The 25,905-nt window shown below is 40.2% G+C and overlaps 1 protein-coding gene across 7 annotated transcripts in view; it reads left to right on the top strand.

Moving 5' to 3' along the window:
- dclk2a (doublecortin-like kinase 2a) overlaps window positions 1-25,905 on the top strand; it is a 69,946-nt gene that overhangs the window by 34,471 nt on the left and 9,570 nt on the right. For 6 of the 7 annotated variants that reach the window (XR_013909465.1, XR_013909466.1, XM_080302490.1 and 3 more), the window contains 12 exons: window positions 13,639-13,768; window positions 15,622-15,720; window positions 16,044-16,094; window positions 19,094-19,173; window positions 21,235-21,322; window positions 21,741-21,846; window positions 22,536-22,593; window positions 22,917-23,036; window positions 23,130-23,276; window positions 23,366-23,499; window positions 23,799-23,876; window positions 24,685-24,781. Coding sequence is in view for 5 of the 7 variants with exons in the window: in XM_080302490.1 (XP_080158616.1) it covers window positions 13,639-13,768; window positions 15,622-15,720; window positions 16,044-16,094; window positions 19,094-19,173; window positions 21,235-21,322; window positions 21,741-21,846; window positions 22,536-22,593; window positions 22,917-23,036; window positions 23,130-23,276; window positions 23,366-23,499; window positions 23,799-23,876; window positions 24,685-24,781 (1,188 nt within the window). In the remaining 2 variants the exon portion in view is untranslated. The remainder of the gene's footprint in view (window positions 1-13,638; window positions 13,769-15,621; window positions 15,721-16,043; window positions 16,095-19,093; window positions 19,174-21,234; window positions 21,323-21,740; window positions 21,847-22,535; window positions 22,594-22,916; window positions 23,037-23,129; window positions 23,277-23,365; window positions 23,500-23,798; window positions 23,877-24,684; window positions 24,782-25,905) is intronic. The other variant, XM_026171374.2, reaches the window with a different exon arrangement.

Here is a 25,905-nt window from a genome sequence, read left to right on the forward strand (position 1 = left end):
AGTTTGTGAGGTGCAAATATGCTATTTAGCTAATAAAATGTGGTGTTTCAGTCCCATTTATTAGTGGAAACACTGGAAATGTGTTTGTGCTGGAGCATTTGATTCTGTTTTAAAGTCATTGTTTCTTTAGTCTCTTTAAGGTTTTTCCATTGCTGTTCATTTTACTGCTGGTCTTAGTTCAGTTTTCTGACACACTGACTGTATGCAGTGAGTTGATTGCTCTAACCAGAATATTACCCAGATCATGTTGGTAATACTTGCTAGTTGGGTTTTCATAGTATTTCTCCTGGTCCTTGTGATTTCTTAGTTAACAGCTTTTATGATGATTTTCTGATGATGCCTACATCTCTCCTGGTTTGTGTACCACACAGCCTTTAAAGATTTGAATCGTCCTTGATCTGAGACTTTACAGTGGCCATTTCTTTTACACTATCTATCTATTGAAAGCCACATATCTAAAACTTCATCAGTAGAAGCTGTATTTGATTACTCTAAAGATGCATTCCAAAATGCCCAGTCCCATAAGTGTGATGGACGGATTAAAGAGTTATATTATTTTAATGCAGTCCAATTCAAGAGCATTGTAAGATACAGGCTTCTCGTGAATCCACAGTAGAAGGGTCACGGCTCTCACACAGAAACAGAAACTGAACAGTAGAACTCCCATAAAAGTTGGATTTACTGCAGCACCGTTTTAGGTTCAGTTCAGTTTAATTCAGTTTTATTTATATAGCATCAAATCCCTCGAGGCGCTTTATATCGTAAGGGAAAAACCCTACAATAATATGCGGTTGCCTAATAAACTGGCAACTGAATGTATATTAGTAGTTCATGTGAATATCTTTCTAGTCTGAACCCCATAGCCTCTATAAAAAGCACTTCTAAGGCTCCTTCCTCAGTCACTCACACACCCATAAACACACGCAAACACTCCGAATGCCTTCCAGCAGCAGCCGACCATCTGCTCCTCCAAAATCAAATCGGGGGTACCAGCCACCCGGTCTGCAGACTCCCACCCGCTGATGGACTCACACTCGCACAGAGCCCCCGCCCTGGCCACAACCGAATGATTAGACCTACAAGCTGGAAGGAAGGGTTACAGTGCAGCTGTCAGGTGTGTTTGAGGGCGTTTGTGTTCACGGATGTTTTTTCGTGAGTAAGGGGCCTTTCACAAAATGTCTCTGTCCACTCTCCCTCCTCGAGTCAAAGCTCCTCTTCAGACTGAATGTTAATTGTAGATCATGGTTATCAGGGCCAACAGAATCAGCTGCTGCTTTTGAAAGAAAACCCTGTTTTACATCTCAAAGCTGACCGGGCAGGCAGAAAATAAGATTTTCCTATTTTAATTGTCTAAACTGTCGAATCGATGCATTCATTAATTTTGGGCACAGTCCTGCAGTCCCTGAGTTTGCTTTTGTTGCGTGTAAATCATAGAGAACGTATTCAAGGGAGTTGTAGAAGAAGTAGCAAAGACAAATAAAAGTCCCTGTGACAAAATGAATGAATTGTAAACTAGAGCCTGATGCTGGACATCTTTGGGCTGATACACATTTTTAGGACTCAAACGTTGATAGATTCAGTATTCTTCATGTTCCTGAAGTATATATTGCATGTTTTGTGAGCTGTATTAAAAAGGAAAACACGATGGAGCGGTTAAATAAAGTGAAAGTTTTGTGCTTTTTGTTATTTATATGCATATATATGCCAATCATGGTTGCTCATATTATAGCCAAAGATTGAAATATAAAACAGAATTAGAAGCACAGGGCTTCGACTGTTCAAAATACTTTTCTTTCAACAGTCTCTACTACCTCTGGAGCTATGTGATGCAAGAAAGGACTGAGACGTGGTCATCTCAGGCACGCAGATCTTTAACATTCCTGCCATGTTTTAACAAATTCGGCAGCAGCTTACTGCAAAGATGCCACTCAGCTCCACACCATCTGCTCAACTGGGATGCATACTTTGCTACATATCCTGCAGACAGAGTTTTTAAATAGCAGTAGTAGCCAAATTACTCCAAACCCCAAAGTTTTCATATCAGGACTAAGGACAAACACTATGCTGGGAGCCAACAGGAATGATTTAATTAATAGGCACTCTGCTGTCTCATGTGACGCTGGTTGCTAGTTTCTTTGTAATTTAACGGTAAAGGCAGAGAAGAAGACGACTGAATCGAAAGGCAAACGTGACCTGACCTGATCGCAGGCAGCAGACACAGCTGACCTGCACACAGAGAGCCGGTCACCTTTATGAGCTACACACAGAGAGCCAATCATGGGATGAAGTAAGTGTAAATATTAGCATTGCCAAAAACTAATACAGACCTCTTGTTGTACAGAGTTATGCTTACAGGCAGAAACTATTAAGGTAACTTCAGTCTGTTGCTGAGAAAGAGCTCAGAAAGGTAAGAAAAAGGGCTCATTATGCTGAGATGGTGTTAACCGCTGGCTGTCTTGGCTATACCCATTTCAAATGCTAAACTGTGAATAGTTAATGGAGCACAGAATGCTGTCTGATGTTATCGGCGCTATTGTGATTTTGAAAATCTAGGTCCAGTCCAGAGTTTCCCTGCCTTTCCCCGATGTAGCCTTAAACCCTTTGTGATCCTGACACATGATAAGTGAGGAAAGGCTGCCAGGGTGTGGTACAGCTATTAAAGCATTAGTGATCAATAGGTGAGAAATCCAATTTTTCCACAGGGGGAAAAAATCTTTTTTTGTTGTGAGCGAACAATCGATTACATTTTCTCTGTCATTTGCAAAGTTTCAGGGCAGATTCGGTGCCAGATTAGATTTTTTAAAAACAGAGAAGTGTGAAGTCACGACCATCTATTTTTAAAAGGTCTTAGTTCTTAAATTTGTTCAACATATTCTGAGATTTTCTTGACCACGCAAAATTCATTCTGTTATATCCAAACTATAATGTTCAAGCTGTATCTCTAAATGGCTAAGCAGATGGGCGACAGCAGCAGAAGACCACACTAGGTGCCATTCTTGTCAGCTAAGAAAGGGAAATTGAGGCTACAGTTCACACAGGTTAACCAAAACCTTGAGCCCCTTAATACCAGCCGAGCGTTATTTAAACACCACAGCCTACCTGAGTGTTGTTGCTGACCATGTCCATCCCTTTACGGCCACATGGCTGCTTCCAGCAGGATAACGCACCATGTCACAAAGGTCAAATCATCTCAAACTGGTTTATTGAACATGACAGTGAGGTCACTGTACTCAAATGGCCTCCGCAGTCATCGGATTTCAATCCAATAACGCACATTTGGGTTGTGGTTGAACAGGAGACTCACATTATGGATGTCCAGCTGATAAACCTGCAGAATTGGTCTGATGCTTCTTAACATGGTACCAGCAAAGTGTACCTAATAAAGTGATCAGTGAGTGTATATCATTGAAATAGCCGTTGTGCTCTTGGTCTTACTGAAAGCAATATGTATGAAATTTTAATGAACAGTAATAAAAATAGCAATTTTATTTATATAGCACGTTTCATTGCATGTTGGCTCACGGTGCTTAACAAAGAAGACAAAATCAGATCAGCAGTGCCTAATGAGTGCAAGCCTGGGTGACTAAAGAGGTTCTGAGTCTGATTTTGAATACACACGCAGTTGATCTCAGATCAGCAGGCAGCTTGTTCCAGACCACAAAGACCACTTGGATCTGATTCTGGGTTAACAGTTAAAAGATTTGAACCTGATGACCTGTGAGGTCTGTCTGGGATATAGACGATGAGCAGGTTTGTCAACTAACAAAAAGGACTTTTTGTTTTGTACCTGGAGTCAATGATGTGATTTCAATCAGTGGAAAGATAACTGGAATCTGTGTTCTGTAATGATATATATGTATATATTTCCCTTTTCCATAATTCTCTGCCCGTGCACATGATAGAAATCCTAAAATGCATTTGCCTTTAATACTTCTTTTAATGATGTTTGTAGGATAACGGTTTGTCTGCTCACTATTGAGAGACTGAAAACAGAACCTGACCTTTAGACTACTCAAATGCTCGTCTCTCTAAAATCTTTAAAGCTCCTGTCAGTCAGTACACACAGTAACCTGAGGAGCGGGGGGGGAAATGGGAGCACTAGTAACTGGACAGTCTTATTTTCTTTACATGTTTGCACTAACTAATGGGATACAGAGGATCCCGAATCCATCCATAATAATCTAAAGATGCAGAAGATGGCTGATAGTTTTAAAAATCTATAAGAGCAACCACGAAGCAGAAATTCTATAAATTGATGGGTAAAAACTGGCTTCCTTAACTGTTAAGTGCATTAGGGCTCCAGCATTTTTTCAGCAGTGTGCATGACAACAACTGAAGGTCACTTGTAGGCCTTCAACTCCGCTGCAGTTTATCAGGGCACAAAGAATTTGATGTGATGCTGTGCAAGAGCAGCAGGCTCACAGTCTGGGACGTCTCCCAGCAGACTAAAACAAATCATGCACAACAGTTTTGTTTTTTTATCCCTACTGCACTCTTTCTTTCTTTTTAAATAACCGATGATGCCCTATGAGAAGGGAGTATACAGAAAAACTTCATTCCAACATCTGTTTCTGTATTTAACATTTGAAAGGATATTTCCCTGTTTATGTCAACAAAACACAAATCTGTGTATTTTTGTCAGTAAACAGACACGAATGATGCACAATTATTAATTTGTAATTCATAAATCTACAAAGGTGCAAAGTGTATGGGGGGAAAATAGAGCTATGCAAGAGGAGACACAAATTACTGTAATAAAAAAAGTAAACTAATCCAGCGTTATTGCTGCAGCTGTGCATTCAATTCATGCCAGTGCAACTTAATTTCTACACCCAGGAGCAATTATTAGTAAATGCAGTTCAGTACATTAGGAAGCAAAGGCAAAAAAAACAAAAAACTGGGGGAAATAAAATTAATAAAGTAAGAGGCGGTAAATAGGGGACAAATACTATGATGATTACTTTTTCCCAACAGGCAGATTCTACTGATATCTTGAAGGCAGCAATGAAAATGTACTTTTCCTTTCAGGCCCATTTCCCCCTTTATATCTTTCCAGAGCTTTGACAACAAAGATCGGGTTTCTGGTAACCAGCTGTTTTGGACATAAAAAGAAATATAGTTTCTCAACTGCAGCGCACTGCATAAAAATGTCAGTGTTGTCCTCAATATTGAGTTAAGAGTTCTTCCTTTGCGAAAATTGCTCACAACTTTCCAAGTAGTTGCTCCGTTTGTGCCACATATAGAAAGAGTGCATTCATGCACTGCTGTGTTTTTGGTGCATATACATATATGTGGTTACTGTGACACTGATGCACTTTGGCATCATCTCCAATGACATGGTCTTAATGATGATGGCCTCCTGTCCCCATTATCCCAGCAGCCCAGGTCTTGCCGTGCGGCACTACTATCTTGTGCCAGCAGTTAAAGGGTTTGCATTCATTAAGCTGTCCGAATTCTTCTCACCCTGTTGTCACATTGAAGGTGCTGATATCTTGTTGTTTGCACATTCTCCTTGCAAGACGGTGAAACTTGCTGCGGTTAGAGATAGATTAATAAGACTGCCTCCATCTCTGACTAGCTAGAGGCAAGGCCACACAAGGGTTTCATCTGGTTGTCAGGCTTGAGCTGTTGTCAGCACACAGTCTGGATTAAACACCGTCATTTGGGTCAACAGCCATGAAATTTGCATGCCCACCCATTGTTCTGTACTGTCATTAGCATACAGCACCATCTGACGCCAGTGCACTGACACCATCCAACCAGGAGTGCTCTCTGCTAGGCTCGACAATATGTTATTATTTGAATTATCCTTTTATTTGCCAAATCCTTACTAGAAAATCAGGCTATTCAAACTATATTGCTAGTAAATCTGATTTTTTTTTTTTTTTTGTCAGTTTAGTGGATTGCAGTCCTTTCATTGTGGAAGAGGGATACTTGTTCAGTTTGCTTTTTCAAAGTTGAATTTAAAGCAGTTTCCCCTCACAGAGTACAGACTATAGATTATTGGCACACTGAAAGCAGGCAGCTTCTTAATAAAACAGCATTTCAGTGGTTTTTCTGTGCATTTTGTTATGCTGCACTTGTGTTGTCTTCTAATTGACGATGTCTTAGCTGTTTGAATGTGTTTAGTTTCTCCGTGTGCGTCTTTAGTGGCCGTGCATTTTTGGTGTAAACCACACTAAGATGAGGATTCATTAAAATGTGCTCCAGTTTTTCATTTGGGGATTCATGTGCCAAGAATTGTATCGGCTTTCCTGTTTGCGAGTAGATTTGACTTGACTTTGAGTAAACAAAGCTGGCACTGATAGACAAGCACGAAGCTTTGGCAATAACTTAACAATAGTTTGGATACTTGGAATCAATCTTTGTTCCCAGCTTTCGTGACAACTTGTAGCACGGTCACTGCAGTTATGACACCAGAGTACCTGTTCTATGTTTCACGAGGACCGACTGAACAAGCGGGAAGACAAAAGGCTGCCAGACGACAGAGAGCCGGGGTGCTGGGTGGGGGTGGCGGGCGGGCTGTCAGCTGTGCAAAGCGTGTGGAGGCCATAGAGGGGGAGTGCATCCATTGTGTGTTGTGCGATTTCAACTGCTTGTTTTTGTTTTATTTGTGAAGCCTGGCCCTCGTCCATTCTTTGCAGCGGGCCGTTCGCTCCCCCAGCAGGAGCTGACATCATGATATGGTTAGGCATCATCACAAATCACAGTACACACTGTTTGTCTGCTCGAGTTTAATCACGCAAGGAGAGTCACAGCAAGTTTTAGCTGAGTTTAGCTGAGGACAGATCAGTTGTCCAAGTCAACCAGGCGACGGAAGTCTGTGCTTGTTCTTGATGTTCAAGTCTTTTCTTTCACTGGCTTAAGAGCGCTTGGAGCTTTTGGTGTTGTTAATATTTTGGGCCGGTCTAAATGTAGCACTCTTACTGATTTATTAAAACTCAGGATATGTTAACTGGCAACCAGCATCTCTTAGCCCCTCAGCAATTCTGAAGGGTAATCAGGAGGGGCTCCTTTGAACCTTTGTATTTGGATGTTTGTACAATGTTTCCATTTTACTTGCACAGCTCTTTTTGCATATAGAGAGTGGAGCACTAAGGTACATTTAGACAGCCTGAAGTTATGTGATTATGAGTCTCTTTGTGCAAATATCTCTTGGAAGAGAGGAAGACAGTAAGCCAGACAGCTGTGTAATGTGTGATAGGGCGAAATGTTGCAGGCTGCTGGAGTTCCTCTGATCTGCTCTACAAATGACTTCAGTGGGTACTGTGCTGCTTTTGTCTTTAAGTGTGAAATCTCTGCACACCTGAATGAGCGAAAAAGACTTCATAAAAACAATTAAGCACAACTCCCACACACTGTCTTTCTTTCTGCCTGTATATTTATTATGCTAGTACATGCCTATGTAAATATTAACAGGGTCAGATGAATAGATGAAATTTTGCTGCCAGTGGTTTTGATCTACTTGTTCTTTTTGAGGAATGATCATTGCAAATCAATACAAATGCATTCTGTGTGATTTAAATGCATTAAAGCTGTTCTGGCAGCATGTAGTGGCCCAACTCCTTAATACTTCACTTTGGTTTGGTTTCTTTTAACTTTCATTTGTCACCCAGCTGTATCACTTTTGGCGTGAGTTAATGATGGGCTTAGATTTCTCATCGCTCATTTCCACGCTGCTTGTGCTGCCTGTTACACGTGTCTGAGATTCACTGCTCTAATCCAGAGGAATTAAACTGTCTCAGGGAGCTGCCTCTGTCTGAGAGTTCAGTGTTAATAACCAGGCTGGCTTTAGCTCAGACATCCCCCTGACAAACTTAATGGGCATCTACTTATCAGCAAATTCTTAAGTAAGTAACACTCTAAGTGAGAATTTAAGCAAGGTCTGTGGGTAAATGAGGTTTACATATACGGATGGAGTAATTCTAGCTGTCGTTTTCCCTTTTTATGCTTTTTTTGCGTGTGTGTTTTGTTCATTGCTGATTTTCTATTTCAGTTGTTTTTGTTCTGTAAAAACAAGAGAAGACAATTCTCCCTCCTTGCTTTAAAACCCTTTTGAATGCCTTGAAAATCAAGACTGTTCGCTTGTTATTGTATTTGAATTATCCAAACATGTTAAGCCCTTGGCACGTATTTGTGCTGTTGCTGAGCTTACCCGGGCAGAAAATACAGCAGACAGGACGGAGGACAGACTGATGGTGAGGGTAAGAGAAGGTCAGACATTTGGGAGGAGGGGGAGTGTCCCATCTTGGAGGGTAAACCAAGTTTACCCTCAAGTCATGTCACCCAGCCAATACCGAACCCTGCAAACAGTTCACTTCACTGATTGGCCAAGACAGGCCCTACAGGACAGTGCTGGCAGTAGACGGCCATTGGCTGTTTATCCTGGCAGTGGCTGACAGGAGCAAAGGCAAACATGGTCGATGTAGTCTGACGTTTATGCTCTCCATTTCATGATTCCAACGTTTTCCTTGTGTTTGAGGAAATAATCCCATGTGTAAACATACTCAGCTTGTGAGTCCTGCTTTATAATGTGATATGAAATGTATTTAAGCTTTAATATTTAGCACTTTCACATTTCAGTGAGAAATTTCATTTATAAGAAACTTAAAAAATTCAACAGATAAGTAATGCTGACATCAGGCACTGCAGGAGACTCAGGCAGAGGAGGGAGCAGCTGATTGGATTAGTATGACTGTTTTTTTACTGTTGTCAGTAAATTGCCTGCTTTTCTGTCTCATCTTCAGGCCACTCTGTGCAGTTCTTTCATATGATTTATAACACCTGGGTCTTCTTAGAAGTGTGCTTTGGTAACGACATCCCGCTGTGATGTTACAGCATACGCACATCCTCATATCAGCCTCTGCATCACTGAAGCAAGCTGCTGGTTGACTTTAGTTTAAGCAATTTTGTGTTACTTTTGCTTCTAGTGGTCCCTTCTGTTAAACTGTGGAGATGTCCTGTAATTTTACATTTGTACACCACCACAGAGGACTTTAAAAACAATGAGTCAATATGCAGTCAATGTGCAGGTTGAATTAAATTTAAGGAGTTTATTAAATGTACTGCATTAACTGTTCAGAAATTAGGACCACTCGGACCACTCCCCCAAATCTGGACATGACCAAACACTTTCCTGCTTTGAGATGCTCTTCTAGGCGTTTACTGCCGCCACCTTCAGTTCTTGTGTCTTTGTGAGTCTTTGTGCGTTCAGTTTTGTCTTCATGCATGCTATGTTGGGTTGAGATCAGGTGAATGGCTTTACCATTGAAGAATATCACATTTCTTTGCCTTAAGAAGCTCTTAGGTTGCTTTTGCAGTATGCTTTGGGTTATCATCCATTTGCACTGTCAGATCAGTTTTGCAGTGTTTGGCTGAATCTGAGCAGAGAGTATGGCCTTGTGCACATCACAGTTCATCCTGGTACTTCTATCTAAATCTAGTGCCCTGGTTCCACTGGCAGTTATACGTGCCGTAACATTGCCTCTGCCATTTTTCACAGATGATGTGGTATGTTTCAGGTCATGAGCTGTTTCTCTCCCTCTCCATACTTTTCCTTCCCATCATGCTAGTAAAAGTTAATCTTGGTTTCACCTTTTCCAGAACTGTGCTGGGCTTTTTAAATGTTTTTGGACGAATGCTAATCTGGCCTTAACAACCTTGCAGTAAACCCTCTTTATTTCCATTCATGAAGGCGTTTCTTGATTGTAGGCTTTGAAAGTGATATTCCCTCAAGAGCATTGACTTAGCGAAGGAATTTAACTTTGCGAAGGAATTTTTGTTAACCAAGGAAATAATTCTTCAATCATCCACTTTAGCTGTCTTCTGGGATCTTCCAGGTCTCTGAATTCGCCAGTGCATGGCTTCTGTTTAAGCATGTTTTAGATTGTAGATCTGACCACTTCCTAAAGTTTTTGCTATCTCTCTGATTGGTTGATTTTGGTTTTTCAGCCTAATGATGGCCTCCTTTACTCGCAGTGACGTCTCTTTGGACCTCATAGTGAGAGTTCCATTAAAAACCACCAGATTGACGTTCAGCACTTCGAGTCAACTTCAGGTCTTTCATCTGCTTAGTTTATCATGGCACATTACAAGGGAACAGTTTTTCAGTGAATTGTCCAGTTACTTATGAACAACTGGTAATGGGAGGCAATGTATAAAAAAATACCTGTAAGTCCTAGAATACTTTTGTAAAACCTTGATATAAATCTAAAAGCCTGTATTTCAATCACTGTGCTGAAGAAAGATGATGGTGTGAAAGTAAAGTCAATGCAGGACTGCCTTAAACTTAAACTGGTTGAAAAAAAAAGAAGTTATTTTGAAGTCTGTGAGGAAAATTAACGGAGTTTTCAGTTAGTAAACATTCCTAATCTGATCTAATATGACTTCATTTTATAAATTATGGTCTGATTTATAATACACTAAGTGATATTATAGGTTGGCGTTGTGTAGTTTCTGACTCACATCATACAACGATGCACTGTCCAAATATTAAATAAACTGTTCTTTAATTGACTTTTCATGGTCTTTTATTTCATATAAAGTCAGTCACTTTTTAATAAATTGCAAATAAATAATAAATTTCTAAACTGCTTTCAATTTAAAAAAGAAAATCAATACAAACACAGAACACAACCTCCGTTGCTCTTTAACTTAAGTTCTTAACCACTTGACCTCTTCTTTTTTTTTTATGCCTGTTTAAAATGTATCCATACAGCCACAATTTGTCTCAATTCCCTTGCATTCCCCCCGGGCGTCACAGAGCAGCTGAAAAGTACTTTATCATAGGCCCCAGCAGTGCTAGCCTTGCAGAGTGCGTAGGGGTGAAAGCAAATGAGTGTGCAGCCACGAGCCTTTTCAACAGTGATGTATAATATTCCAGTCTGCCTTCTTCATAAATAAGCCCACTGCCTCAGAGGGCACATGGGACAAGTAGGTCTTGGGGCATTAAGGCACAGATTTCAATTTTAGATTGAAATTTTTAGGTTATTGTGATGTAATTTATCATCCACTCTCTTTGCACAAGTGAAAAAGAGGCATCATGTAATGTGAGGCTGTAGTTCTATATTGTGAAATGTGCTTATTGTTTGCATGCATGACATTTAAATGAGAACATTTATCTGTACCTCGTGTGTTTGAAGCTGCAGCCAGGAGATGGTTAGCTCCTGTCCACCAAGTAGAACCGCTGATTTTAATTGGCCAGTCTCAGTGAGCTGCCAACACGGAGCGAGGCAGCTATTTTACATCCGAAGTGCTGCAGTCACACAGCTGTACTACATAGTAAATGAAAATCACAATTTTATTATAACATGGTACAAAAGCTAGCCTTGTTTTGTTTTTTTATTATATTAGCTTGATGCAAGATGTTTATATTAATAAATATCACTCCAGCCACTCTCCTTACTCCGTTAAAGTTAAACTCTAAGACAATATTTAAATAATATCACAAGCTTCCAAGGGCACTGACATGTGTATCTTGTTTGCTTATGATATAACACGTGAATTAGTGAGGTAGAACAATTCTGTCAAGGTCATTTTAAGCTGAATAGCCTGTGATTAAAGAGTTTACTGGACTGTGCAACAGGTTTGAGTATGGTGAGAAAATTCACATGAACTGAGTCTCCACCACAGCGTTTCACAAAATGACAAACTGTTGTTATAAGCGGTCACTAAAGCCCTCTCGCTGCTGATGTCATCCCAGTTCGTGGCTCCCCTGCCAGAGGACGGTGCTCGCTGCTCACCTCAGCAGTCTGTGCTTTGCTGTCTCACGTTGTCCTTAAACAAATGACACAGCAAAAATGCAGCAAAGTGTCATCACTCATGATGTCTGCACACCGAAGGAAACAGCAGGCCATGAGGATCAAGGTCAGAGGTCAAGTGGAAACGTTATCCAATATCCTCATGCAGCAGAAGCGTGAGAGTTCGTAGTTCACCACAGTCCATTTTTGACACGCATCGGACGCTCCCTGGGGCGGGTGTTAACACCTGTGCTTACACTGTACAGTGTGAGGATCAGCTGCCAAATTCCTGAGTGAGAGCCTGTCTAAAGAATGACATTCACTTCAGCTATGTCAAATCTTCAGTAATCTGCCACAGTTAAGCATGGACACGAATTCTGCAGACATTTTCCCCACAGCAGCACTGCTCCTCAGTTTTGCCAGTAAAAGAGGTCGTTGGTTGTCATAAAAGTTGAAAAGAAATTGCATTCACTATAAGAAAGTCACAGATACTGAATTTTTCATTCTGAACTCAGACTGTCTGATTGCAGACACGTTGTGCGTCTCACTTATTGCTAATACACGAGTAACTGAGTTTATGAATTTATGTCAAACACTATACTTTTCATCATTGTAAGTTTTTACTCCTCCTCCACTTCTAACTTATTTTATGTCAGCTTCCATCTCTGCTTTTTTTAAAAAAAAAATTTAACCCTCTTCAGTGGCCATTCTGCTTTTCTGCACCACCTGTTCCTCTGTCGGCCATCACACACACAAATACACTTTCCCCGCTGTGTCAACCCCTAATCTCCTCTAGAGGATCCATCTGCCCACAGTCTTTAGCCATGCAGTACCCCACCTCTTATTTGCAAAAGTGTGTGTCTGTGTGTGTGTGGACACAACTCACATGACTGCCAGCGAGTGGGCACACATGCATGCAGTGGTGGGAGGGATAATGAAGGGATATTTTGCTCCTTTATCTTCCTACTTGTCCACCTACAGCAACAGAGGGATTGTGTGTGTGTGTGTGTGTGTGTGTGTGTGTGTGTGTGTGTGTGTGTGTGTGTGTGTGTGTGTGTGTGTGTATGGGCACGACTCAGTGTAGCTTAAAAGTAGCTTCTGTTTCCGTCTCCAGGGGTGGGTGGTGGTGGGTGTAAAACAAAAAGTGCTCTGAGCTGCAGAGAAAATGACGACCACGGTGTGAGACAGAATAGAAGAAGGAAGAGAAATTACCCTGCGGCACAACCTCGAACTGTACTGCTTCCCTCTCAAGACTCTGCATTAACTCTGCAGTATTCTGGGTGTCAGGAGAGGTTCTGACCTTGTCGTGCTTGTTGGCCTGTTTTATTTAGCTGATTGCACAGTGTGTAGATCTAAAAGCACTGCAGTTAAACGTGTAGCTAAAACCTGTTCTGGTTTACTACTAAATTACTAAATACAATTACTACTAAACTTAGAGCTAATGAAGTTTCTGGAAATGGCACATTTGGCAGGATGAATTGGGAAATCCAGCTTGTTTTAAAAGGCATCTTGTATCTTTTACTGTAATAAATGTAATAAATCATTACTCATAACAGTTCTTAACTTCTTCTAGATTTGGATGAGTTCAGTTGATGCAAGACACAAACATTGTTCAGTCAGGGTCACGGCATTCAAAAGAGCGCTGTTATTTCCATCTGCTATTTATAATTGGCCTGTAGTTGTGTATATCTGGAAAGTGGCAGCAAGATCCATACAGAACAGAAAAGGTATTTAATACTCAGGCATAGTGTGAAAATGTGGGTTGCATAGTGGTTTGCAGTGGCGCAGGCTAAAGCAGATTAAATGGTGTGGAAATCAATACTTCAATGAGGATTTAGATCTGAAAAATGTGATATCCGCATTTTTCATCACTCCTTAATATTTACTGTTTTGTCTCCAGATTACTTGCCTGCAGGACTTCTTCGGAGATGATGATGTCTTCATAGCGTGCGGACCAGAGAAGTTTCGCTATGCCCAAGACGACTTTGTGCTGGATCACAGTGGTAAGGCTTCCACAGCCTTTACAACTGGTAGGCCTGACTAACACTAACCAAACATATGTCTGTATATATGTGTGTGTCATGTGTGTGCATGACATTCTTAACCCATTATTTGTTCTCCTGCAGCTGCATGAAACACTCCTTCCTTTTGAAAAGTTGACATCAAGATATGCTGTGTGTTTTCCCGTGCAATGCCATATGTGATTTCTTGTTGATTGGAATTTTGAACATGGAAAACATATCAAATGAGAAAATGTATCATTTTAAGAAATGTAATGTCAAATGTTTTCAACTGGGGAAAGATCTGGACTGCAGGAGGCTGATTCAGCACCCCGGACTCTTCTACTATGAAGCTATGCTGTTGTAATAAATTAGCATTCGTTTTAGAATTATCTTGCTTAAATATGCAAGGTCCCTGAAAAAGGCATCATCTGGATGGGAGTGTTTGTTCATCTAAAAACTGTATATGACTTTTAACATGTTCAAGATACTAATTCCATAGGCCAGCAGTCAGGTTTTTGAACGGAGTCCTAAAAACAAGCTCGATGATTTCGTTCGCCTTTAAGCCAGAGGATGCAACATCCATGTTTTCAAAAAGAATTTCACATTTCAATTCATTGAACTGCTGAAAAGTTTACCACTTTGTCCAAGTCCATTTTAAATAAGCTTTGGCTGCTCTTTCACTTTTTACTTCTTCAGCATCCGGAGCATTTTTTCATGAAAATGTAAAATGTCTTAGTTTAAATATTTGGTATGCTTTCTATGTTCTGTTGTGAATAAAATATGGAGTTCAGAGATTTACAAATCATCATGTTCTGTTTTTGTTTTTTTTAAATTTACATGTTATACAGTCTCCCAGCTTTTGTCAAACTGGGTTTTCAATAAATTGAAAATGGTGTTGCATATTTTAAACACACATCCTTTTTGTCAAAAAGGGAAGAAGGTTGCATTCTTGTTTTTTATTTTATTTTAATTTTTGAATGGCATGTCCAGTCCATGTGTTTGTAAAAGTCCCACTTTAATGTTCTGTACTGTATGTGTTGTACATAAGTTAGGCACGTCTTGCATATTTCTGTATTTTATTATGCAGAAAGCTTTAGAGGATATGACCTGTATAATCAGCTCATGCATTCACTGTCATAGCTGCACATAACTTCAGCCAAGACTGAACAACCTCATGGGAAGAAGAGGAAGTTTAATTTAGTTGCAGTCCAAAATACTGACATCCTGTTTGATATTTGTGTTGTTTGGTCAGGTTGGCTTAACAACAGGGAGGCATATCCTGACACACTACACGTTAACTGATGGTGGTTTGCCTGTATGCAGTTATAGTTCAGAGCTTTTGTCCCACTTAGACTGCTGTGCTCCACTTGTAAGAATTAGGTCTTTGAAGGTACATAAAAAGGCACACTGCACTCTGCTGAGAGTACAGAAGATAGGTCCAGGACACACCCTGTGACTGAGGAGAGGAAAGTGGGTAATCGGATGTAAGCAGGTTAGCTTTTAAGTCATGAAGCACAAATCAGTTTGGAAACTATATTTGTTGGTCCTGGAAAAAGATTTTGTTTAATATTTTATTTCATAGCTAGAACTGCTTTATTCCTCCAGGTTCTGCATCTGCTGATATACATTATGGGTCACACTGCACTCTGGATGATTTGAATGTATGTGTTGGACTGCAATAGAAATAGAGTGTACAAAATGATTATCTATTACTGCAGTCAGTTATGAAAGGCTGGTGTATAGCAGGTACTGATATGCACAAATCTGTAAACCTGTGCAGTTTTTCATGAACAAACAAGTTCTGTCCTGGTTCACAGACTCCAGGGAGTATCATTAGTGGTTTGAATGCTGTGGTGACTTTAACTGCGTTGTTTTCCCAGAATGCAGAGTGCTAAAGTCGTCATACAGCCGCTCTGCTACTCCAAACCGGACGGCTAAAAGCCCTGGAGTTTCACGGCGCAGCAAGTCCCCCAGTGCAGGTAGGAGGCACGTGTTGCACAATCATTTTAAAAATAATAGTCTATAAAAATGTGTGGTGATTCCCACCTCATACGTCTGCCATGCAGGCAAAGTCAGTTCTTGCAAATTATTACAGCATATAGTATGTATGAAAATATTTCACACGTAAAAAAAAAAAAAATCCCATTCGACTAAAGCCAACATAAGACTGTAACAGGTTAGGCAATGATTATTTAGCAGCTTAAATGTAAACTGGCCATAGTTTCTGAGCAGATTGTGTGCAGTGTTGAGAGATGTTACATTAAGCTGAATGCTCTGCATTGTATTTTTTTCTGTTATGTAGCAAGGCGACCTGCCCACTTCTCCACCACGCAGTCCCCAGTCAAGTCCCCAGGTGAGCCTTAACATGCTGTGCTGTGAAATCTGTTGTGCTCACGTCTATGTTATAAAATGATTTTTGTTAGTTTGACATTTTATATAATTAGCAGTGACTCCAAATCTGCTGTCCCAACGTTTTCAGGGGTAATCTTCATATTTGTACAATAATATTTAACTTTTAAACCATTTTGATAACCATTTGGAGCTTTTACCGCAAAAGTGAAATGTCAAAGAGTAAAACACCTGATGTAGAATCTACCTGTTGAGTCGAAATTTATTAGAAAAAAGCTAAGCTTGATTCCCCCATAAATGATCCAGGATCATCCTGAGTGTTGCTCACAACTGCTTCATGTTTTATTACTCTGTTAGCAAGTGTTTTGTTGGCAGGTGAATAAACCCCAAGATCTGCTGTGGTACTGTAGGAAGCATATCATAAAAAATAAATGGATTAAAAAAACACCAAAATACAACAATCTGCAGATTTTTACTGACACCTCAGGTAGGTTTGTTTTCTTTGTGGACAAGCTGTGTTCAGCCGACCTGTAGCTCTGGGGTTAGTTACATCATTAGTTACACTTTGCTACTACTCTATTGGACCCTCTTTTGACTTCAGAGCTGCCTTAATTCTTTGTGGCATAGTTTCAATAAGTTGCTGGAAACATTCCTCAGAGATTTTGCTCCAGATTGACACGATAGCATCACATGGTTGCTACAGATTTGTTGGCTGTACCTACATGATGCCAATCTCTCGTTCCACCACATTCCAAAGATGCTGTATTGAATTAAGGCTGCGGAGGTCATGTGACTACAGTGACTTCATTGTCGCGCTCAGGAAAACAGATTGAGATGATTTGAGTGTTGAGACATGGTGTGTTATCCTGCTAGAATCAGTATACCCTTTGAAAGAGGAGTACATTGTGCTGATAAAGGGGTGGACATGATCAGCAACAATACTCAGGTATGCTGTGGCATTTAAACAATGCTCAGTTGGTTCTAAGGGACCCACAGTGTGCCAAGAAAATATCCCCCACACTATTACACACCACCACAACCATGATGTATTTATACAGGTCAGGATCCATCACTGCATCCAAATGTTACAGCGGAAATCAAGATTCATCAGACCGGGCAATGTTTTTCCAACCTTTTATTGACCAATTTTGGTGAACAAGAGTGAATTGTAGCTTCACTTTCCTGTTCTTAGCTGACAGGCGTGGCACCCTGTATAATTCGGAATTACATAATCTGAATAATTACTGATTACTGAAGCTTCACCTTTACTCTATTCTTAAAATTGTCTACTCTTAGCATCACCCCATACTTGACATTCATATATGTTTTAATTTTACCTGTGAATGATGGTTAATGATAAACTAATCATTAGCAGCTTAACCATAGCATATGAATGGGGAGCCAAATCCAATATGACAACACATTTACAACCAAATGCAAAGACTGCAGTTATGTTAGGAAAAAATCAAACTGAGAATTCAAACTAGGGAGCAAACACAAAATTTTCTAAACTTAACAGACTTGACTGTTTTAGCTACTATTAGCTACTTTAGCTTGCTAAAACCAAGTCTATGAAATAAAGCAGTTTTCTTAACATTCAGTCTTCCACTAATTGGTCCTCTAGTGTTAAATGAAAATCAGAGCCAAAAATAGGAACACTGGTTTGTATTTCTTTCTATTTTTAGCACTGTTAGCTGTTTCCTCTGTAGCTCCTCAGATCTCAGATCAGTGTATTTAAACAAGACACATTTCTGTACTTTGACCCTCTTTCTCTCCCTCATTCTTCTGAGGCCAATGAGATGCATTGAACTCTACTCAACTACCTGTTAGAGAGCCAGCTGCTGCAGAGCCATGAACTGATAATACCGTGTCTGCACAGAAAGCTAAACATGAGTAGCACATTAGCACAGATACCCTACTACTCTCTTGACTGCTAGAAATGAACAACTGAAGAATGCTTCTGAAAGGAAACAGTTCTCGTCTGTGATAATTCAATTATAATCTAACTGAATAGCTGCAGATGAGATGCTGAGAAAATAGCTTGTTATCTACAGGCTAATGTCATGTTGTGTAAACTGCCTTCTGAGGCATTGATTTTGAAGTACCTTTAGGAAAAAACACTTTGAGTTTATAATTAAATTAAAAAGTTAAACTCTGAAATGTGAGTGCAAAGATGCAGCCTGTAGGCAGTGTGAAATGATTTTCCTCAGCTCGTCTGGGTTTATGCAGATGAATGACTGTGAGTTAAAGTTTGACGCATTATGGCTCTGTATTTGTGCCAGCAGCCGATAGAGAGCGAAGCAGAAATAGACTGTTCTTGAGAGAATGAATCACTCAAACAATAGAGGATTTCGTCCCTGCTGTGTGCTCTTGTTTTAAAGAGTGATAAAGTATATGCAAACGTGTGAAATCTAATGATAATTTTCAGGCAAATTTACAAAAAACTCACTTTTATGATCAATCAATACATTTTTTTTAATGTATTGTGTCTACATAAACCAAAGTGAACAGTAATAGGGGCATCAGCCTAGACTGCAATCTGCAATTCTGCAATCATTCGGCCTCGTTACCTGTAGTGAGAGTGCTTTCAGTGAAAGAATAATGGTATTTTTGTAGGTACTAAAAGTGTACCTACAAAAATGACCACACACCTCCCCCTCATGGGGAGAATCTGCAACCTGCTAAAAAAGAACTTGCAAATTTGTGAGTGAGTCACAGGGGGGGCTGTTTGACGATTCACTTTATTACCAAGTGCATAGTATGCTAGTGTGATACAGTTTGCATTGGATAACCACGGGTTATCTTTTAGCACTGGTATCACTGGCAGTTTTAAACATCTCAAAAGTATATATTGCTGCAAACATGTTTATTAAGTCACTGCCTGACTTATTGATGGATTCTCCTCAAAGCTGTGCATTACTCCTGAACTACAACTACTACGCTCTGAATGATGAACTCATAATCCCACTGACTCTTGCCCTGTTTTTCCTTCTCTCTGCACAGTAAATGGTATTTCAGCCCACAAGTCCACCAAGTCCTCTACTCCATCCCCTACCAGCCCTCGAACCACCCCCAGTTTTAAGGTAAGACTGTGTATCCAATGCATTTTATACAGTAACAAGATACCCACAGCTTGCTGCTGCACCAGAACCCACAGAGTCTCAGCGATTCTCTTTATACAGTGTACTGTGAATATATGCATGGGCTCACACTGACAGTCACTCGAGACACACACAATACTGCAAAAGAACACTGACAGACTTTGTTAAAGTTTAGTTCATAATGCTGCAGAATTTCAGGGCGTGTGTCACATTTGTGTTGACACTGACTCCTTCACTTCGTCCTGGTTGAGACCAAACAAGCGCCTTTAGTGAAACTGTCTAGATAAGATGCAGATAAGCACAAATTTAAAACTGCTTTAAAGGTAAAGAAATGTTTACATCCAGTATATAATTTTATATATTTTTACAGCACTAACTCAAAATGTTGGTGATGCCTTGTAAAATGTAAATAATGCTAAAACACAAACCTCATAAACCCATATTACCATTAAAATAATAAAAAATTAGGTCACTTTAAATCTCAAAAAGAGTTGGGATAAGCCCTCTTCTTCTAACAGCAGGCGTAAAAATCTGTGATCTGAGGAGACCAGCTGCTGGACTGTTAGGAGAGGAATGTTTCCTTACAGGATTACATGTTTTCCAAAATGAACTTCAGATTTTGATTCACCTGACCCCAGAACAGTTTTCCAGGTCGCCCCAGTCCATTTTACATAAACTTTAGCCCAGAGAAAACAGCAGTGTTTCTGAGTCATATTCAGATATGGTGTCTCCTTTGCATGATAGAGCTTTAACTTGTGTTTGTGGATGGCACGGTGAACAGTTTGTCAGATGCTTTTTTCATTACCAGTCATGTGACTTACAGTAACCTAATTAGTTACAAAATGTTGCTTCCAGCCTTTTGTCGCCTCTGATCGAACTTTTTTCCAGACATGTTTATGCCATCAATTTCAAAATGAGTCACTATTTTTCGTGAAAGAGCAAAAAGTCTTAGTTTTTTCGCTTTCTTCGTTCTATTGAGAATACGATATCAGTTTATGGGGATTTTAAAATGATTGCATTCTGCTTTTATTTACATTTTACCTAAAAATTTTTAAATCTCTATATTCCAGCTGCATTTGCTAACATATAGCCGTCTTTCCTGCATTTTTCTGGCTCACTGGTACCCGTTAACCAGTGGATTAGCTTGAATACACTGATTTCAGTGTAGCTCTGCCTCTGAGACTTTAAATCCAAATTAGTGCTGCTAGTGGCGTTATTGCAAAGCTAGGGATAAGGCAAGGATGTACAACCTACATACCCTGAAATAGAATAAATCAGCATCAAATGAATTTATCAAGCCACTGACTGTCAGTCATGTTGTATGACTCGCAGGGTATGTCGTAGCTGCCTGATGTGTTTTCACTAGATTTTAAGATAATAATCTGCTTTATTGATGGATTCTCCTGTAAATCTGTGTTAGTCCCAGACTGTCATTTCTGAATGATCCAGCCAGCTGGCTAACCTCCTCCACCTTTGCACAGTTCCTCTGTGAGCCCAGAGTTATCCATCCACATTAGTTTGGCACCACTAAGTCAGATAAAGTCATTTATCAAAGTAAAAAGCTTTTTTATGTATCTACCTATAAAAGGGACCTTGACACTGTCCCACGTTCAACTTTGCTTCAGAGGGCTACCTAAAAATAGATCCTCACTGTAAGGTAATGCACATTATGGCTCAGTGCGGTATGTAAGCACTGCTGTGCATGATGGGGAGTGAACTTTTTCTGATCTTTAGTGCTGGTGGCATGCATTTATTGCTGACATTTCAGAAATGTAGACATAAGCTGCTGAAATGACTCTCTTAACAAATGAATGATTCATTTAAGTGGTCAAACTCAGACATCTGAAATCGTCTACATCTGAAAGAATATGAAAATGAATATGTCTCCTTTTATTGTAATCAAAGTCACTAACAAGCCAGTAATACATCAGCAGCGTTTTAACGACGATCATTATGTTTGTCGACACTGTTTGTTATTTTGCTGCCAGTTTGAGTATTGATGAGGCCGAGCTCTTATCTCTGTTGTTGTTTGTTGTCGCACAGATCCCTCCGTCACATCACCACTCTTCCCCAAATATAAATGGCTCGTTGAACAATCATCAGGAGCAAACCAATCAGCTGAGTCCAGAAGGTATGATCAGAGTAATTTTACACAGAGACTCTGCTGCTTAACTCAGTGTGACACCTGCTGGAGTTGCAACTACTAGAGTTTAGATTAGAAAATTAATCAGTTACACTTATAGACTATTTGAAGCCTGTAATTTAGAATGATTAAAATTTAACCCGGCAACACACTAAAGCAATCTTCCTTTAATTTTCCTAGATGACACCAAAACTGTTTTTGTGAGTAGACAAAGCCTTAAACAGAAAGTCTGTGCAAATAAAGAAAACTGATAACCACCAGCATGATACCTGTTACCTTTGACTTGGATTTGACTTTTTTTCAAGCCAGCTGAGGCAAAGAAAGCCTGGCTATGCTGCTAGATTTCAGCGTAGTTTTGTGTGCCTTTAAGACTTGCTTGTTTATAACCTTTGTCTCTCCTCGGCAGTTAATGGGAACCAGCACTCGCATGCCTCAAGCATCTGTGAAAAATACAAGATTGGCAAAGTCATCGGAGATGGCAACTTTGCTGTGGTCAAAGATTGTGTGGAGAGGTAAGTGAAACCCGTTCGATCAGACTGGAAATGTTGGCAGAAATCTGCAGTGAACGCACAGCAGTGTCCCTCCTCCCCGTGTGCAGCTTATTGAAGTATGTGTCACATTATGGTCACTGCCCAGTCAGGCCGTTTGAGTCCTGATGACAGGCATTGTGCAGACAGAAATATGTCATGGATTAAACCCAGGAGTGATTTCACTTCATTAGCCTTTTTAATCTCAGTCAACACACAGACAGGGAGGTGGAGGTGACAAAGAGGGGCCTGTTGAGTGTGTGTGTGTGTGTGTGTGTGTGTGTGTGTGTGTGTGTGTGTGTGTGTGTGTGTGTGTGTGTGTGTGTGCGTGTGTGTGCGTGTGTGCGCGCGCAAGATGTCTTGCACCTTTCTAGAAAGTACTTATGTGAACACACTGTAAACAAACAGTTTAGATTCTCAGTTTCTTACCAAAATACAGTGTATATGTCATTGAATAAACATTTGCCTGCGCCTGCACGGTTTCACAGCTCACACTCTGCATAACAAAGTTTATTTGCTACATCTAGAATTCCTCCCCTGTAACGATGTGACGCAGCGCTCCTGCAAAACCATAACCGAGCGTCTCCAGCGAGCACTTCATTTAAATTACAGACACTGCTGTAGCTTCACTGCTGCGTTCAGTGTTATCCCCTAATTGCACTGTTTCTGTTCAGGTCCACGGGGAAAGAGTTTGCCCTGAAGATTATCGACAAGACAAAGTGCAGCGGAAAGGTTTCACTTCTGTTCCTCTCTGCCTCCTCCTTTTATTCCTCCCTTTGCATGTGTCACTTTCAGTCAGACGTAAGCAGGCATCATATGTTGGTGCACTGCACGGTCACACCTGTGTGCCTCTGATGCTCAAAGCTCGATTAAGTGATATTGTTTATTCACACCCTTGTTCGCATTACCCTCATACTTTCACACACTTACACAATGACACACCAGGATTCGCTCATGTTTAACGCACAACTCAGATCTTTTATTATTAGCGCAACAACTGAGCGTAGACACCGGGGCGCTAGCCAACTCTGAGTGAGTGTGTGTGTGTTTCCTAGGAGCACCTCATAGAAAATGAAGTCGCTGTGCTCCGGAAGGTGAAACATCCCAACATCATCATGTTGATCGAGGAGGTGGACACTCCCTCTGAACTATACCTGGTTATGGAGCTGGTGAAGGTGCAGTAGAGGCTGAGGGGGGAGTGGGTGGCTGAGGGGAGAGGGGTCATTTCTCGTTTTGCTGTGTAAAACACAGTTGTCATATTTTCGCAGGGAGGCGATTTATTTGACGCCATCACCTCCTCGGCCAAATACACAGAGAGAGACGCCAGTATCATGGTGTACAACCTCGCCAGAGCGCTGAAGTACTTACACAGCTTGAACATCGTCCACAGAGACATTAAACCAGAGAATCTACTGGTATGCATTTACAAACATGCTGTGTTTTGGGGTGGGTCTTACAACAAATCCAGATCCTCTGTGGGCTTTAAATGAGTATTTCATTCTAGGTTTTTGAGTACCCAGATGGCACCAAATCACTGAAACTTGGAGACTTTGGCCTAGCTACAGTAGTCGAGGGCCCCTTGTATACTGTATGTGGCACTCCTACATATGTGGCTCCAGAAATCATCGCTGAGTCAGGGTAAGCTGGACGCTTTGACGCAATATGCTTTAGTATTGTGCTGTTGTAATCAGCTGACTGAAGATTAAAAAGAAAACTGTATTTTATACCAGTGTACAATACAGCATGACAAACTACGCATACAGTACGTGGCAGCAGGCACGTTTATGTGGTAATATGTACTGTTGTACCGTTACAGCAGATTAGAAACTTTCATTTGTCAAATGTCAAAATGTTTTTTCTGTATTTTTATGTCCAGAAAGAGTTTGCTTTAAACGATTTAGTCTTTTTCTGGCTCTGTTCTTACCCTCATTTCACAGTTATGGCCTGAAGGTGGATATCTGGGCCGCAGGTGTCATCACCTACATCCTCCTGTGTGGATTCCCTCCTTTTAGAAGGTACTCGGTTCACATAGTTCAGTAAACAAACATGTAGAGGGACGTGGTTTTCAGTTTTAAAGGTAGATACTATATCACAGGTGGATAACAGGTGATGCCATATATTGCTACCATACTTTTTTGCCTAGATTTAATGAGCGAGGATGCTGTTCAAGTTCATTTGGTGTCAATATATCAATGACAAGCTAGCCATGCCCTAAAATATGCTTTACTTTGTATTTACTTTTTATATGACACCCCAGCTTATTAAACTGAGATAGTGCAGTATTAAACTAGAAAGTGGAGATATAGATTGAGTCTATAAATTAAATAGGTCATAACCAGGCCAGAAGTCAGATTTTTCTATCTTCTTATTTTTCCACCCACAGGAGTCACCCCCTGCTGGCCATTAAAACGAGTGCAGCTTAACTTTGCAGTCCTGAAGGCTATGCCAGTCATTAATATACAGTCTATGACTTTGAGCAAAAAATTCAATCTTTTCTAAATTGTCAGCAGAAATTCAGCAACGTTGTCAGTTTGACTTTCATCACTGTCAGTTTGCTACATCTGTACGCTGTCGCTGATATTAGTCACTGTGCTAAGGATTTTGTAATTTGATTTACGTTAATGTGACCCATATGTCATCTCTAGCACTTCATGTTTATGGCAGTAGCCACAAATTGAAATTCAAAATGAAAGGATTTTATTATGCAAAGTACAATACAGATGGTTCAGTTTTTTCACAGTTTAGATGTATGTCACGTTTGCTGAGTAATGCATTATAAATTCTGAGTTGTTTTTCTGAGTGTGTGTTTCTCCTTCAATATAGTGAGAATAACCAGCAAGAGGACTTATTTGACCAAATCCTTCAAGGGCGACTGGACTTTCCCAGTCCTTACTGGGACAACATCACTGACTCAGCTAAGGTCAGGACCACTGATTTACAAAATTCATATATATTCATTAGATGACATTACTCTGGAGGGTTACGCTACCCACTCTGTTGTTTAATCCTTACCCTTCTCTCTACATTGGCTGCAAAAAGCCTGAAACAAGCCTCCAGCTTTTTTAGTTCAAGTATACAAGAGTAGAGACTCCTGTAATAGCTGCTTTCTGCTGAAGGACGCAGAAACCCCCTCAATTCTCTAAGTTAATGTCAAGTATTAAGGTGGCAGCCGGCACTCAGCGTGCAAGACCTAACTGCTAATTAAACACACTTGTGTTACAGTGGCTTTGTCGCTGTAGACATGAGCACAGTTATTGATGCCACACCATGAGGCAGCGTGGCGTAATGAAGCTGTAGATCTAAGAGAGCACGATTTCTCTGGAAACAATATATGCATACGTGACTTCCTGAGTGCACATGTGCACAAATGGTCATTATTTATATTTTAAAAAGTGGTTCTTTTAGGAACATGTTTATAATTTATTGCAATGCAGAAACCAGCTTTGCCAGGAATATACATTTCCAGTTTTTTTGTTGAGATAATAGTTTTTTTTTTCCTCCCAATAAAGCAGTTAAAACAGATAAACTGCTCCAGAAACAAATAGCATAAAGCTGTCAGTTATCACCATGCTTGGTTAGCATGGTGTATCCATAAATTGTATAAATGCATGAGACTGGTACAAATATATGCTAATAGTACATAAAATCCTGTAATTTACTTCTTGCACAGTATTTTAGTACAATTATCAGCACTCTAAGCAATATTAGTTGTCAAATAATGACAGAAAAATACTCAAAAGGCTACTAGCAAGAAGCTAACTAGCAGTCATCTAGGGTCAGCTGCCAACCCTTACTAACACTTAATTTTAAGATTTAAAAGTGTTTAAAGTGTGAGTAATATCAAGCACAGTTACTATGAAGGGGTAAAATAACTAGAGTGACCAAAACTGCTCTTTGCAACATGCTGTAGATCATGTTTCTGTTTGCTGTAAAGTTGCATATTTTGACATAGGAGTTTATGGAGATCGGTTCACTTTTTGAGCTAGCATCAAGGAGCTGTAGTTTATACTTGTTCCACACTTTAATTTTCAATTTAACTCAAAA

The sequence above is a fragment of the Astatotilapia calliptera genome, chromosome 6, assembly GCF_964374335.1.
Source record: "Astatotilapia calliptera chromosome 6, fAstCal68.1, whole genome shotgun sequence".
NCBI lineage: Eukaryota > Metazoa > Chordata > Actinopteri > Cichliformes > Cichlidae > Astatotilapia > Astatotilapia calliptera.